Source organism: Muscardinus avellanarius, assembly GCF_963383645.1.
Source record: "Muscardinus avellanarius genome assembly, chromosome: 11".
NCBI lineage: Eukaryota > Metazoa > Chordata > Mammalia > Rodentia > Gliridae > Muscardinus > Muscardinus avellanarius.
In genome coordinates, this window is record NC_137797.1 from 88,764,873 (window position 1) to 88,781,407 (window position 16,535).

Below are 16,535 nucleotides of genomic sequence, written 5' to 3' on the forward strand. Positions count from 1 at the left end.
CTAAACTCTTTGGCACTGAAAAAGGGGGTACAACTGAGAGCTCAGGCAATAACTAAATATAAGGGCACGTTATTCATTTTAATGTGCTCTAATCAGACAAAAACATTCTCAAATATGAGACCTATGTCAACAGTTATAAGTACAGATACTTCAGATGCTCTTGTATATCTACAGATGCCCAGTTGCTACTGAGCTGCTTCTTGCTTATGCAACCATAGAACCTAAGACTACTGAATTAGGATGAGAATGGGAAGGAGGCTGGAGAATGTCAGGAAAATGCCACTTTTCTATACTAAAATAAATAATTATGAAATAACTACATGATGAAACCAGTTTCATACCAAGAATTGAAATCCTCCAACAGGTTTACCAGTTGTCAAGGGAAATGTTATTCTGTCTTAACAGAATTTTAGAACCACAAGAGACATTAGAGACTAGCAAACCAAACTACAATATTATTAAGAAGAGAAATAAGGCAATATGAGATATTAAATAACTTGTCTAGAAATCATGCATAGTTCAACTAACTGTGTTATGGACCAGGTACTAAAGAAAGTTCGTTCTGGCAAAATATTACCTTTGAGATGCAAATGAGAACCCAGAAGTATCATAGCAAAACTGGATTCAAAGGGCTCTTTTATAATCAAGAAATTCTAACATTGTCTTGACCACAAAACCTTTGAAGTAAAGATAATTGCTTTTTACTCCTCTCTGAAAATTTAAATTAAAAGAATCCTCCACAGTGAAGGTTATTTTCCTGGAGGTGATTTAGAAAACACAGGCCATAATTCTGGTTCTTAAGAGGAAAAAATAATAATCTTTTATTACATTTGGACAAGATTTTATTTTTTAGGAATCACTGCTTGGCCGTGAGTAGCTGTTGCTTGCTGAACGTTATTCATACTTCCTCCCTCCTAGCAGGCTCATGTGTAACAGTCTGAAGTTGTGGGATGGGTTGAAATTATTCATTTTAAACAAGGGGCCAGAGGTCATTACAAATCACAGTCTTCCTCCCCAGGGATGTGGTCTTTCCCATCTCCTTTTTCTGCAATCTCTTTCATACAAAATAAAGTTCACAGAACCAGTGACAGATCTGTTATAATCTTTTATGTAGCAATTTATATGAAGACAGATGGGAAGGAGAGTGAGTGGAGTGTGAACTCAAGGAGGGCTCATCAAGTGCTGTGTGCATGTATGCCCTGAACTTCATCATGATAATATGATCATAATGTAACAATAAAATAAAATAAAATTAATATTTGCTATACCCTTCTTTCTAAAAATATATTTCATTGTTTCAAGTTGATTTTTATAAATACCTTGGCATATCAAAATTTTTTCACAAAGAGAAGGACACCTTGGGACCCATATACTTAGAAATAAAATGTGACTTTGTTTTTGATTATTGCTGTTTAGCAAATTTATATTCTTCTCGTCATTTCCCAAAAGACTAAATTAGGGTAACTCATCTCTGCTTCTTTTGGAAGCTAGATTTCTATTTGTATCCAAGAACATTTTCAGAACAAAATTTTTCCTCTCTTTTTTGTAGCTTTGTTCTTTTTAACTAGACAAAAAACCTGGGATTTTCAATATTAGACACCTTGAAAATTCCTATACACCTTGGTTCCAACCTGGCTTATATTCCAGCCTATGAAGTAATTATCTTCTCTTGAATATTTACGTATCTTTGAAGGAAGAAGTCTTAAAGTTGAGTTAGGTTCTGCTTCTATATGTTGTTTATCTTTCTTTCAACACAGTACCCTTAGTAAATTCACTAGGAGCCTGAAGTGAACTATGAAGAGTAACAAAAATTTTAGCATCTGAAATCAGTAAATTTTAAATTAGTTAAAACAATACTCAGAAATAAGGTTATACTAGAATCAGAATTTTACTAAGAAAACATTTTAATTTAAATGACATTTTACATAATTTTATTTGTGCATTGTAATTATATATCTCAATGAGGTCAGCATGATAGGAACAGATACACACAAAGTACTTGGTGTTACTCTCGGGATCCCAGCCTGCTCCCTCCCACTCCCCATAAGGTACTGAAATTGGTATTAATAATTTAATATGTGTTTAAAGCATTATTTGTTCTATTTTCTAGTTTTCATGTGTCAAATCTTTATATATACCCATTATTCATCTGCATCTAAACATCATGGACAAAGCAAAGGCGTTTTTATATATGTACTAGTTAAATAAGTCATAATTTACACTCAATTGCATCATAAATTATTTACTAAGCCAATTATATAATACTTGTATTACTTCAAGTTAGAAATAAATATTAATGTTACATATGGCATTGATACACTTGTGTATGTACATCATGTCCACTGAAATGTTTCCCTCTTCTAAGGTCCCTCCACCCTCCTGCCCACTTCAGTTGGGTCCCCTCCCCTCAATCCTCTAAGGCTCCTCTTTATTTGGAGTTCCTCCTGTGTCCCAATTCCTCCCTAGTGTCCACATACGAGTTTTCACTTTTTGTGACTAATCTCAATTAACATAATATTCTCCAGTTCTTTCCATTTCCCTGCAAATGATATGAGTTTTTTCTTTGTGGCTGAGTAGAAGTTCATTGTGTGTTATATTGCATAATTTTATAATCCATTCTTCTATTGATGGACACCTATGCTGGTTCCACAGTTTGGCCAATTATAAACTGTGCTGCTATGAACATAAATATACATGCATTACTATGGTAGTCTGGTTTCAGTTCTTTTGTGTAGACACCCAGGAGTGGTACAGCTGGGTCATATGGACATTGGGCTCATGCCCAGTCTTCTGAGGACCCTCCACATTGTTTTCCAAAGTGGCTGCATTAATTTGCAACCCCACCAACAATTTTATTGTTATATTTGTAAATATTTATTTTTATAAATGCTGGCAATGTATTTATTGCCAACATTTATTATTATTTGTATTTTATTTTATTTTATTTTTTATTTTTGGTGGCACTGGGGTCCCTGGAAACCCTTCTACCTCTGAGCTACACTCCCAGACCTATTTTTATGTTTTTATTTGGAAACAGGGTCTTTTAAGCCTGCGCAGCGGCTTCGAACCTGCGTGATCCTCCTGTCTCCGCCTCCCAAGCGTGGGGATTACAAGCGTGCGCCACCACGCCCGGCTATTACTTGTATTTTAAATGACTGATATTCTATTTGGGGTTATGGGAAATCTCAGAGTACTTTTGATTTGCATCTCCCTGATTCCTAATGAAGTTGAATTTCTTTTCATATATTTATTAGCCATTTGTATTTCTTCTTTGGCGCAGTGTCTATTTAGTTCACTTGATCATCTTTGACTGGATTGTTTTCTTTATTGTTGGTAAATTTCTTGAGTTCTTTGTATATTCTAGATCTGAGTAATTGGTGCTTATATTTCAGATATTTTATCTGCTTACTTTCTTCATTTTAGAAAGATAGAAACATTCAAATATTAAAAGTATTCTACAAAATGCATTGTCAGTAAAACTCTGTAATCCCAAAAGTGGACATAATAAGTTTCCTTTATGTATATTGACTAAATTGGTTTAAATTATCTGTAAATTAATAGCAGGAGTAGGATAAAACTTTAGAATTTGGATTGTAAACACTGGAGTACATAAAACGCCAAACACTAATTTTTTTTTTTTTTTTTTTGGTGGTACTGGGGTTCCTGAAAGCCCTTCTACCTCCGGGCTACACTCCCAGACCTATTTTTTTTATATATTTTTTTTATATTTTTGAAACAGGGTCTCTTACGCCAGCACGGCTGGCTTCGAACCTGCGCGATCCTCCTGTCTCCGCCTCCCAAGCGCGGGGATTACAAGCGTGCGCCACCACGCCCGGCTCCAAACACTAATTTGAAAAGTACATTTTTGATTAGCAAAAATAATGCTATACTAGTGGTTTATTTTTTTAATTTAGTAAGCCTTTTCATTAAATCAGAGAGTAAATCATTTTCATTTATCTATAATAAATATATATAAATAATTTTTATTCTGAATTATTTGGAAGACAGGACAGATAGACACATATACATCATACATGTTATATGATTTGCTTAAGCAGTTATTGTTCTGTGTATTTTATGGTGAAGATGATGGAAATTATTGCACATATTTATAGCATATAACACATATAGTCCTTACTATAGGTTTTATTTTATAATATATATTAGCTCATAATAACTCTGTAAGGTAGGCATTAAGTTTATTCACAGAAAAGTGAAACTTTGGTTTACATGAAACCTAATGTTAGAGTTTTGCTGTCATTTAATGAACATCTTTATATACAATTGCCAGTAACCTAACACAAGTGAATACTAGTCCTTTGATATGATTTTTTAAGGGCACACAGGTTAAATGGCAGAGTTCACTGTAAATTCTCCTTAAAAGTCAATTTACCTCATACAGTGACCAGATGGGCCTTCAAAGCATTTTCATACTAAAAAAATACTAAGAAGTATTTCTTATGAGTGTGTGTGTGTGTGCATGTGCATGCGTGCGTGCGTGCGTGTGTGTGTGTGGTATTGGGGTGGAACCCAGGGCCTTCCTACCTCCATGCTACACCTCCAGACCTATTTTATATTTTATCTGGAAACAGGGTCTCACTAAATTGCTGAAAGCCTCACTAAGCTGCTGAGACTGGCTTCGAACCTGCAATCCTCCAGTCTCAGCCTCCGAAGTACTGGGATTACAAGTGTGCGCCACCATGCCCGGCTCAGAAGTGTTTCTTATGTTAACTACGTAACTCCCTTTGAGATAATAATTTAAAGATTTTTTTCCATCTTGATCAAAAATATTAGTCTAAACCTGAGAGTGGAATGGTGGCTACCAGACACTGGGAAGATGAAAAAAGTGGTCACTAATCAACTGAATAACATTCCAGTCAAGCTAGATCAATATGCTCTAAAGATGTGCTCTATAACAGTTCTCTATAGTTAAAGATGATATCTTACAGTATTAAATTTTTTTAAGATGGTAGATCTCATGTTACGTGTTACTACAAAATAAACCATTAAAAAGAAAACACGATATAAAAGAATACACCCACAAGTAGTCTTGAATTTATTTCAAATCTACGTTCTTTCAGTATTGTAATCAGTCTCTGCAGGCATGTTAAAAGTATTTACAATTCTTTTGCTGCATGACTACTTTTGAAACAATTTATTTAAAATAAACTCTTCATGCTCGGTGTGGTGGCGCATGTTTGTAATCACTGCGCTTGGGAGGCGGAGACAGGAGGATCGCGCAGGTTCGAAGCCAGCCGTGCTGGCTTAAGAGACCCTGTTTCCAAATAAAAATATAAAAAATAGGTCTGGGAGTGTAGCCCAGAGGTAGAAGGGTTTCAAGGAACCCCTGTACCACCAAAATAAATAAATAAATAAATAAATAAATAAATAAATAAATAAACAAATAAATAAAATAAACTCTTCAGGAGATGGATATATCCAACTGAAATGGTAACTGACTTTTGGCTCCACATTTTCTTAAGAAAGTTAGACAAAATCAGAAATTTGGGTGAAAATGGTTTTAAAAACATCCCGAGGCATGTGCTTAAAAATATAATCCTAACCAACATGCTTCTGTGGTTAATTTATCTGGAAAGGGTCCTTAGCAATTAGTTATTCTGGGGACAAATTCTACTTTGTTGTAACTTAGTGGTAGTTATAGATGGTTAAGAGTTTTCTTTGTATTATACCAAACTGACTTTAGGTTAAGAGTATAAGAATTAAGTAGAATCATGAAATTTTAATACAAATCTCAATTACTACTTAACTGCCTGCCAACTGCAAGCTGCCAATTAAGTTTAGAAATTTGATACACATCAAATTTCTTCATATGCAGTATTTATTTATTTATGTGCTACTAGGGATTGATCACTGAGCTACAACTCCAGCTCTATTTTTTTTATTTATTTATTTATTTATTTATTTATTTATTTATTTATTTGTACTGGGGATGGAACCCTTCTCTGAGCTACCCTCCCAGACCTATTATATATATATATATATATATATATATATATATATATATATATATATAATTTTTTTTTTGAAACAGGGTCTCTTAAGGGTCTCTTTGAACCTGCGCAATCCTCCTGTCTCTGGGGATTATAAGCATGTGCCACCACACCTAAACAACTCCAGCTCTATTTTTTATTGGTTTTGCTAAGTTGTGGAGACTGACCTCAAGCTTGTAATTCTGTGGCCTTAGCCTCCCAAATACTAGAATTAATTGTAGGTGTGTGAAACCATGTCTGGCTCACAGTGGATTATTTATATGTTTTATAACACATAACATAGGTTAATATTTATATTATATATTTGTACACAAATGTAATACTTATAGCACTGTGTCAGAAACATTATCATATAACTTAATTATATGATAGATCATACATTTATCACAGAGATTACATTAAACATCTAATTTAAAAATCATTATTTTGCATAATACAAAGACTGAAGTTTTATTGAAAGAACAACAATCAAATTTGACATATTATTTTTGGCTACTGTTCCGACTTACATAAGAACACACTGCACTGAAATGATACTTAGGTTGCAAAAAATATTCTACTTTTTAATATTGGTGTACTATAATTGTGGATGACAGTGAGATTCCCAGGATACTTTTATTTAGAACATAATTTGGTCTGTTTCTTCCTCCACTGTCTCTCTCCTATTTCCCTGACCCCTTCTTCTTCTCTTTGGTCTCTCTCCTGATTTTCAAAAGATCCCTTTTCATTCCCTTTTTCTCTCTAGCTTCCACATAATGTGTCCTGAATTCTGATAAGCACATTCTCAGTTATGTTTTTGAAAAGGACTAATGGCAGAAGAGCCTCAATTAAGAGCATCAATTTGCTTACTGTATCAAATCCATCGGAACTGCAGGGGTGTTAACAGAGAAAGCTTAAAGGATGCAGGTACAAATGCTACAACTAAGAAATCATTCACTGTTGCTTATCTGTTGACAGAGGAGGTTAGTGCTCATACATATAACTGTCAGAGTATAGAAGTGTATAGGGGCAGTGATCTTGGTGGTGATTCCTCCCACATACAGGACACCTCAACTATCTCAACCTTCTGTGCTGTGGTAAGGCCCCCTCCGGAGTCTGTGGGGCAAAAGCTGAGATCTCTGGAGGACACTTACCCTCTTCTGTTCTTTCACATACTCGATCAATTCGTCTCTTGTCCTCTTCACTGCCTCTTCCACAGCCTTTGCACTTCTCTTCTGCTCTTCTATTATCGCTGCCTTAACCGTTTCCTGTTTGTGGGAAGATCAAAAAGATGTCAGAGAGGTAAGCACCAAGGCATTTTTGTGTCTGCTTTATGTAAACTAAAATCCTCTTCAGGGGGTGCGAGCTCAGTCTGTTCAAAGTAAAGTCTACTTTTAAACATAAATATGAGCTTATAAAAATCTTTTTGGGGTATGTTAGATATTTCTCAGAACACTCTTTTCTAAACTGAGTGAAAGGGAAAAGAAACGGAATAAACCATTTACTGCCGGGAGCGCTTCGCAGGCTCCAACCTTCCACTTGATGTTTACTCGATTGATTGCCTTCCTGTCCTTTGCACTGTCCACACAAGACTTCCAACTTGTGTTTATTCTTCCAAGAACACCCTAATGCTCTAGCTGTTTTATTCACATTTAATTTTGCCATCATTCAATAATCAAGTGTGGTCTGGGTGGTGAGATTTACAGCTTGTTTGGTTCTCCTGCCAGAGTAAGATGTTGGGAGCTGGACAACATGAATGAGAGGTAAAAATTCCACTGTGTGTGCTGGTGCCTGAAATGAGAGAGCTAGGGAAGGAAGAGGCACTCGCTATTTTATTGAGTTGGAAATCAGGTACCTATGTGATTACAGAGTGGCAGATAAAGAGAAAAAGGCCAAAATTCAGAAAAGGAAATGCAGCACTTATAAGCAGTGTTCTCTGCTAAAATAGCCCTTCATAAACTGAAATGAATATAATAAAATTATTTCACTTCCACTTATTTTTGTAGGTACTGGTATACCCCCTTTCTATTGAACAGCAAGATAATCAATTAGAAAATGCCTTTAAGTATCTCAGAGTATTTCCTCCACTTTTGATTCTAAAGGGCTTTTTCCCTTGGTGCTGTGTGTGTGTTTTCCCAGAGCTTTTCCCAATTAATCTTAGCAAGTTAGTAAGGCACTTGCAACTCAGTCTGTTCAAAGTAAAGTCTACTTTTAAACATAAATATGAGCTTATAAAAATCTTTTTGGGGTATGTTAGATATTTCTCAGAACACTCTTTTCTAAACTGAGTGAAAGGGAAAAGAAACTTGTTTCAAAACTAAACTAAACTAAACTAAACTAAACTAAAATAAAAGGGCTGAGGATGTATCTCAGAGGTAGAACATCCCTGGGTTTCATCCCCAGTACTCTCTCCACTCAAAGAAATAAAGAGAGAAAAAATTCAGATTTAAAAAGGCAAGTTCAGTTTTTTTGTATATTCTAGATATTAGCAATCTGTTAGAGAGAGAGATGGTAAAGACCTTCTTCCATTCTTTAAGATTACTGTTTAGACTTTTATTTCCTTTGATAAGCAGAAATATTTTAGTTTGATACCATACCACTATCAATTTTTGTTTTAATTTCCTGAGCTTTGGGGGTCTTGTTGAGGAAATTTCTACCTATGCCTATATGTTGGAGTGTTGAACCTATGCCCTCCTCTAATAGCTTCACAGTGTCTGATCTAACTTTCAGGTCTTTGATCCATATCAAGTTGATTCCTGTGTAGGGTGAGAGGGAAGAATTTAGTTTCATTTTTCTACAAATGAATAGCCAGTTTTCCCAGTACTATTTGTTGAAGAGACTTTTTTTCTCCATCATGTGTATTTTGGCCCCTTTGTCAAAGATCAATTGACTATAAGTGTGTGTATTTACACTAGAAAAACAAATAATCTCATCAAGAAATGGGCAAGTCAATTGAATAGACACATCACAAAAGAAGAGATAGAAATGGCCAATAAAACATGAAAAAATGTTAAACAACATTAGCAATCAGGGAGCTGCAAATCAAAAGTACACTGCAATTCCATCTAACCCCGATCAAGTTGGCAATCATAAAGAAGTCAAATAATAACAGATGTTGTTGAGGATGTGGGGAAATAGGAACTTTTCTACACTGTAGGTAGAACTGAAAAGTAATTAAGCCGTTATTAAGATCAGTGTGGCGAATCCTTAGAAAACTGAAATGGATCCACCATATGATCTGGCTATACCACTCCTGGGTATCTTTCCAAAGAGGCTGAAACATGGGAACTAAAGTAATATATGCATACTCATGGTCATAGCAACACAGTTCATAAGAGCCAAATTAGAGAACCAACCTAAGTGTCCAGCAACAGATGAATGGATTACAAAATTATGAGAACTACACACAATGAAATTCTACTCAGCAATAAAGAAGAACTAAATCACATCATTTGCAAGAAGATGGAAGGACCTGGAGAGCATTATGTTAAGTGAGATAAGCCAGTCACAGAACTAAAGGGTCATATGTTTCAATCTTTTCATGTTTTGTCAATATCTCTAAGTGACATTCTCACTTGGATTTTACAGCCTTAGGCATTATTTGTGACTTTTCAGTATGCAGTATAAAGAACTTGTCTTATTGCTTAAAACCATTCCAAAATGTAAAGCATACCGGGCATGGTGGTGCACACTTGTAATCCCCACACTTGGGAGGCGGAGACAGGAGGATTGCGTAGGTTTGAAGCCAGCCTCGCTGGCTTAAGAATCCCTGTTTCCAAATAAAAATATAAAAATAGGTCTGGGAGTGTAGCCCAGAGGTAGAAGGGTTTCCAGGAACTCAAGTGCCACCAAAAATGTGTGTGTGTGTGTGTGTGTGTGTGTGTGTGTGTGTGTGTGTGTGTATGAATATGTAGCATAAATATTTTTGGGTAGAGCTGCAATTAGCAACTAACTTAAGTCTCAGTGGCTTAACAATCATTTTTTTTTTACATCAAGAAGCATCAAACTATCACCAGGGAGCCAAATCGGGCTGTTACATGGTTATGTATGAATACATTATATCTTTTTTAATGGCTGAGAAGAAAATAATAGTTCGTGACTTGAGAATTACACTCAGTTTAGGTTTTGCTCTCCATATATAGTGCCTCCTGGGACAGCCACAGGATGAGTACTACACCGTCCACGGTGCTTTCTCAGGACAGCGGCCGAGCCGAGCACCTGCAACAGTGATCATGGTCAAGCCTCTTCCATGTGCACTGCTACTTGGTATATTGACTCTGTTATAATTTGCCTGCATTTGAGTGTCATGAAGAATGCCATTCTGCCATCTTATTATCATTTTATTTTATATTGACTTTTCAAAAATAAGAGACTTTTGTTGCAATGACAAGGCATGGAGGAGTATGGATTACTTTGCTATTTAATTAATTTACCAAAATGGTGTTTTATTATGTAATATGACCAGAGCTATGTGAAAAAGACATAATATATGTCAATATTACCAGATTAAGCACAAAGCACAATATTCCCAAATATCAGGAAAAATGATTAGAAAAATTACAAAATATAAAGTGGAATATGCCAAGACAGTACAGTTTCTACACAATTGTGCCGAGGCTGCAACTGAATTAAAGTTTCCCAGGGGATCTTTAGTTAATCAAACGAGAAGAGCCATTTGCCAATGGTGTGTTCTTTAAATTATTAAGTGCAGCCAGATAAATGTGCCCTGAGACAACTGCTTGACATAACCTTTTGGTGAAAATGGCTGCCCAAAGAGAAAAAGGCACTGGCAGCCAAATCAATAGTAAGTTAAAAACAAAAGGTAAATGAGTGATTTTTCTTGGCTATTCATAAATCATATATTACTGATATTGCTCAACTACTGAATAAACAGTGGAACTGTTTATTTCAGAAATGAATATCAAATTTGAAGTGATTAAAGACTCAGGCTCTATAAATAATACATACAGAACACCTAAAAGCAAGATTTCTTCTCAAAAACATTGTGGAGAGATGGGGGAATTTAATATGAAATGGTAAGAAATCTACTAAGATGTGCTACATCTGATAATAGTAAAATATGTGTGTAATGAAACTGGGCAGGGAGCTAAGAGGTAGAGTGTTTGCCTAGTGTATCCAGGACCCTGGGTTTGAGGCTAATTCCATACACATGCACACAAGAGGCATCTGTGTACATGCAACAAAAAGGGACTTAGTTGGACAGATACAGAATTCTTGTGAAAAGGTAAAACTTATAGGTATTCGAGTCATTCATCATCAGGAGTGGTATAGCTGGATCATATGGTGGATCCATTCCTAGTTTTTGAGAAATCTTCACACTATCTCCATAGCAGCTGTACTAATTTGCAATCTCGCCAGTGGTATAGAAGGGTTCCTATTTCCCCACATTCTTGTCAGAATTTATTGTTGTTTGAATTATTTTTTTTATTTGTTATTGGTGCATTGTAGTTATACATCTTAATGGAGTACAAGATGGTGGAGGCATATATGTACACATCACCCAATTAGCCCTTACCCAACCCTTGCCCCATTCCCTCCCTCTCTCTCTTCATGTCTTGCTTAGTGATTGACATTGATTTGTTAATATACAGCATGTACATTAGAGAATTTCCCTCTTCCCCCCTCCCATCCCCTCAGTTAGGTCACCTTATTTGCTCATCTATTTTATTCCCTTGTTCCTCTTGGCTGGTTCCACAGTTTGGCTATGATGAATTGTGCAGCTATGAACATAGATATGCATGTATTGGTTTGGTAGTTTGGTTTCCTTTCTTTTGGGTAGATACACAGATGTGGTACTGCTGGATCATATGGTAAGTTCATTCACATTCTTCTGAGGATCCTCCACACTGTCTTCCAAAGTGGTTGCACCAATTTACAATCCCACCAATAGTGTATTAGCGTGTGTTCCCAGTTCTCCACATCCTCGCAAGCATTTGTTGTTGTTTGTGTTTTGAATGAATGCCATTCCAGTTGGAGTTAGGTGAAATTTTAGAGTAGTTTTGACCGATGATTGCTATTCTAAATGGGGTTAGATGGAATCTTAGTGTAGTTTTAATTTGCATCTCCCTGATTGCTAATGATGTTGAACAATTTTTAAGTATTTATTGTCCATTTATATTTCTTCTTTTGTAAAGTGTCTATTTAGTTCAATTGGCCATTTCTGGATGTGTTGTTAGTTTTTTATTGCTGTCTTTTAAGCAAATTGTGTATTTTAAATATTAGTCCTCTATCACAGGAATAACTGGCAAAAATCTTCCATTTGGTAGTCTTTCTCTTTAGATTCCTGGTGGTTTCCTTGGATGAGTAGAAACTTTAGTTTCATGCCATCACATTTATTCTTATTTTAATTTCCTGAGATTTGGGGTTCTTATTGAGAATGTTCTACCTGTGCCTATATGTTGGAGTGTTGGACCTACGCCTCCTCTAGTGATTTCAAATTCTCTGGCCTAGTTTCCAGGTCCTTAATACATCTTGAGTTGACTCTTGTGCAGAGCCAGAGGTTGAGATTTAATTCCACTCTACAAATGGATAATTTTCCTAATATTATTTGTTAAAAAGGCTATCTTTTCTCCAACATGTATGCTTTTGGCCCCTTTGTTGAAAATCAATTGGCTATAAATATGTGGGTTTGTTTGTTTCTTCTATATGGTTCCATTGGTATATGCTCTTTTTTAACTAGATATATGTTTAAAATATATTAAATTTTTATTTTGAAATAATTTTCAACTTACAGAAAAGTTGCAAAGAAGATACAAGTTTCCATGTACCCTCTGTATACAGCTTCTCTTAACATTAACTCCTTTTCATAATTATAGCATGTTATTAAAGCTATGAACATCATATAATATTATTAAACAGATTCTAGATTTTAACTGCACTTCATCATTTTCTCCACTAAGGTCCTTTTTCTGTTTCTCAATCAAACATTCTTTAGACATCATGTGCCACCATTCTCCCTCAATCCCCAAAGCTTCTCAACCTTTCTTTATCATGATAATGGCATTTTTAAAAATTTTTATTGGTGCATTATATTCATACATTATATTGGGGTAAAAAACTTGTGTGTACAGACATGTACACATCACTTATTTAACCCCTACCCAATTCCCACCCCATTCCCTCCCCGTTCCTCCCTCCCTTGCTCGGCTTAGTGGCTGACTTCGAGATGTTTAAGTACATTGTGTGTTTTAGAGATTTTCCTCTTCCCCCCTCCTTTCTCCTCCGTAGTATTTTTAAAGAGTACTTTTCAGGGATTTAGTAGAAATTTAGATTTAGCTCTTCCTTGTCATGTCAAGAGTTACATATCACTGACATAAAAAACATAACACTGATGATGTTAACCTTGATCTTGTCATTAAACTGGTATCTGAGCTGGTGGTGGTAGTGCATGCTTGTAGTCCCAGTACTTGGGAGGCTGAGACAGGAAGACCATAGTTTCACAAGCCAGCCTCAGCAACTTGTGATATCCTCCCCAACTTAGTGAAACCCTATTTTAAAATAAAGAATAACATAGGGCTTGGGGTGTAGCTTGGAGGTAGAATGCCTCTGGGTTCAATCCCCAGTACCAAAAGCCAACCAACCAAACAAACAAAACAAAACTGGTATCTGCAAGGTTTCAGGAATGTGAAGTTAACATTTTTTTCTCTTTTTCTAATCTATTCTTTGGATATTATATAACACACAACTGAGTTCATCTAAAATTAAATAGCAGGTGGATTAAGTTCTATATATGGAGAAGGATATTTTTTAGGAATAAATGAATTTTTTCACAAATGGCAGAAAACGAAAAACTCATGAGCTTGACTGGCTGAACTCAGCATAATAATCTCTAGTTACATCCATTTTCCTGCAAATGACAATTTTGTTCTTCATTGTGGCAAATAGAATCCCACTGTGTATATATGCCACATATTCTGTGTATTTAATCTGTTGACAGACTCAGTGGCTACTGAGAATTGTGCTGCAAAAAACATGGATATGCATGTATTGCAGCAGCATTCTGACTGCAAAGATACTGAGGAGTGGTGTAGCTGGCCTGGAAGCGGAAGAGGAAAAAGTTTAAAAGGAGACAGACCAATAGAATAGAGGCAGGGGTTTGGGAGAGGGATGTGGGGAGGGGGAAAAGGAGGCTGGAGGAAGGAAACAGTTCAAATAGTGCTATATTTGAGGGTTTCATAACCCATATGGCTAACACATCTGTGGAGGCAGGGAGTGGGCTGGGGTCCAAAGGTTCACAGGCCAAGTACAGTGTGAATGTGTGTTTGTGTTACCTTGAGCCTCACTATTTACTGAGCCATTGTATAATTACAATGTACCAACAAAGGTACATTTAAATAAGAAATGAATATTTTCAAACTACACATAATAGTTTCTTTTATACTTACAGAACTTTCTGCATTTCTAATTCTTTTGAAATCAGTTCTGAGCTTTAAAGTTTTTTAGGTAATATTAGTTTATCTTTAGCAATTGGTTAGTGTTTTATGTTATTCATATAGTTTATATCATTTTTCAAATTTGCATAGCATCAAGCCAGGTGTGGTAGTGCAAGCCTGTAATCTCACGACTTGGAAGGCTGAGCGAGGAGGAACACAGGTTCCAGGCCAGCCTCAGCAACTCAGAGACCCTCAGCAACTTGGTAAGACCCTGCTTCAAAATTTAAAAATATTAAATAGGGATGGAGGTATAGCTTGGAGGTAGAATGCCCCTGGGTTCAATCCCCAGTACAATACATTTTTTTCACATAGTAGTTGTCAAATGTTCATTCCCTTGATAAGGTTTATTAATAACCTTTCTTTTTTATCAATCTTATCAGAGATTTGTAGTTTATATCTTTTAGAAAAGATAGTACTTTTTGCAATATTCAAATCTATTTCATGTCTTTTCTACATGATCTTAATGATTTCTTTTCTATTTCTTTGGACTTTTTCTTTCTTTCCTTTCCCACTTTCTGGCAAAATTGAAAGTGCTAGCCCATTATTTCCTAGCATTTTCTATTTTCTAAATATGTAAGGTTGATACTCTTTTGAAGTAATTTAAACCCTTCACACATTAAGTTGCTAAGTGTAATAATAAGGACTGAATAATTTTTCTTTATGCTTAGCTTTAATATGTTTACATGTGTTATGTACATTTTCACATACACACACTGACTCCATCAAGATCAGGAAGAAAGACATCTATGAACTCCAGTAAGCTTCCTCAAGGATTCCCACTCAGAGAACCACTCTCTTGATTTCTACAACAAATTATTTTTGCCTATTCTTAAATGTCATAAAACTCAAAAAATGAATACAGCCTGTCATATATTTTCATGGATGTCTTTTATTCAACATAATATTTTTGAGATTTATTCTTCTTGCAGAGTGAATTGATGTGTGTGTGTGTGTGTGTGTGTGTGTGTGTGTGTGTGTGTGAGTGATACTGGGGTTTGAATCTATTCTACCTCTGAGCTGCACCCCAGCCCTATTTAATTTTTGAAACAGGTTCTCACCAAATTATGCATGGCCTCACTAAGATGCTGAAGCTGGCCATGAACCTGCAACTCTCCTATCTCAGCCTCTCAGGCACTAGAATTACAGGCATGTGCCATCACATCCAGCTATATTTGTCTTTAAAATTTTGGTGTGCAATTCCATTGTATAGAAATAATTTACTTATTCATTCTACTACTGAAGAATATTTGCAATGTTTCCACTTGAGAAAATTATGAATTAAGCACCTTTTAGTATTATCTTTCAATGGACCTAAGAGTGGAAATGTTACCATTGTTATGGAAACGAGACCATCAGGGTGTTACAGTATGTATGTTGTGAGCTCTAGTAAATACCACCACACACTTTTACAAAATGGATGGGCAGGTCTACCCTGTCACCAAGAGAGGATGCTTGTGAAGTTCATCTGCCCCACGTCATCACCAACATTTTATCTTCTCAATGCTTCTAATAGCCTGGACAGTATACTGGTACTTCACTGCAGTTTTACATTTCTGAGATGAATAATGATATTTGACATATTTTCACATGCTTACATGCTTATTGGCAATTCCTTTTTTTTTTTTTTTTTTTTTTTTTGTGGTACCGGGAATAGATCCCAGGCGCAGTATACCTCCGAGCTATACCCCCAGCCCTATTTCTTTTTAGTCTTTTTATTTTTTTGAAACAGGGTCTCACTGAGTTACAAAGGGCCTTGCTAAGTGGCTGAGTTGTCCACAAACCTTGATCCCAAATGCTGGGATTACAAGTATGTGCCACTGCACCCAGTTTATTGAGAATTTTTACATGTGTTTTTTAGTGTAATAATATTTCTTATCAGTTTCTAAAGAATAAAGTCTTTAGAAGTTTTCAAGTGAAAATCTTTGCTTTATAAGAGCTTATTACCCATTTTAACAGGATGTTACATCCGATTTTTACTTTCCTAGTCAAAGCGTCTGCATTGCCTTCTACATATGTACTTTAGGATTACCAATGACTTCAGGGAAATCTAAACACTGATTTTTGTTCTGAGTTTGTTCTGATCTACTTAAAA

At 35.7% G+C, this 16,535-nt stretch overlaps 1 protein-coding gene across 7 annotated transcripts in view; it reads right to left on the bottom strand.

Annotated features, from left to right (window-relative positions):
- The window catches only part of CCDC91 (coiled-coil domain containing 91), a gene marked incomplete at both ends in the record, with an annotated part of 275,982 nt that overhangs the window by 56,217 nt on the left and 203,230 nt on the right, over window positions 1-16,535 (bottom strand). For all 7 annotated transcript variants that reach the window (XM_080705459.1, XM_080705458.1, XM_080705457.1 and 4 more), the window contains one exon: window positions 7,145-7,258. In XM_080705459.1, coding sequence (XP_080561585.1) covers window positions 7,145-7,258 — 114 coding nt within the window. The remainder of the gene's footprint in view (window positions 1-7,144; window positions 7,259-16,535) is intronic.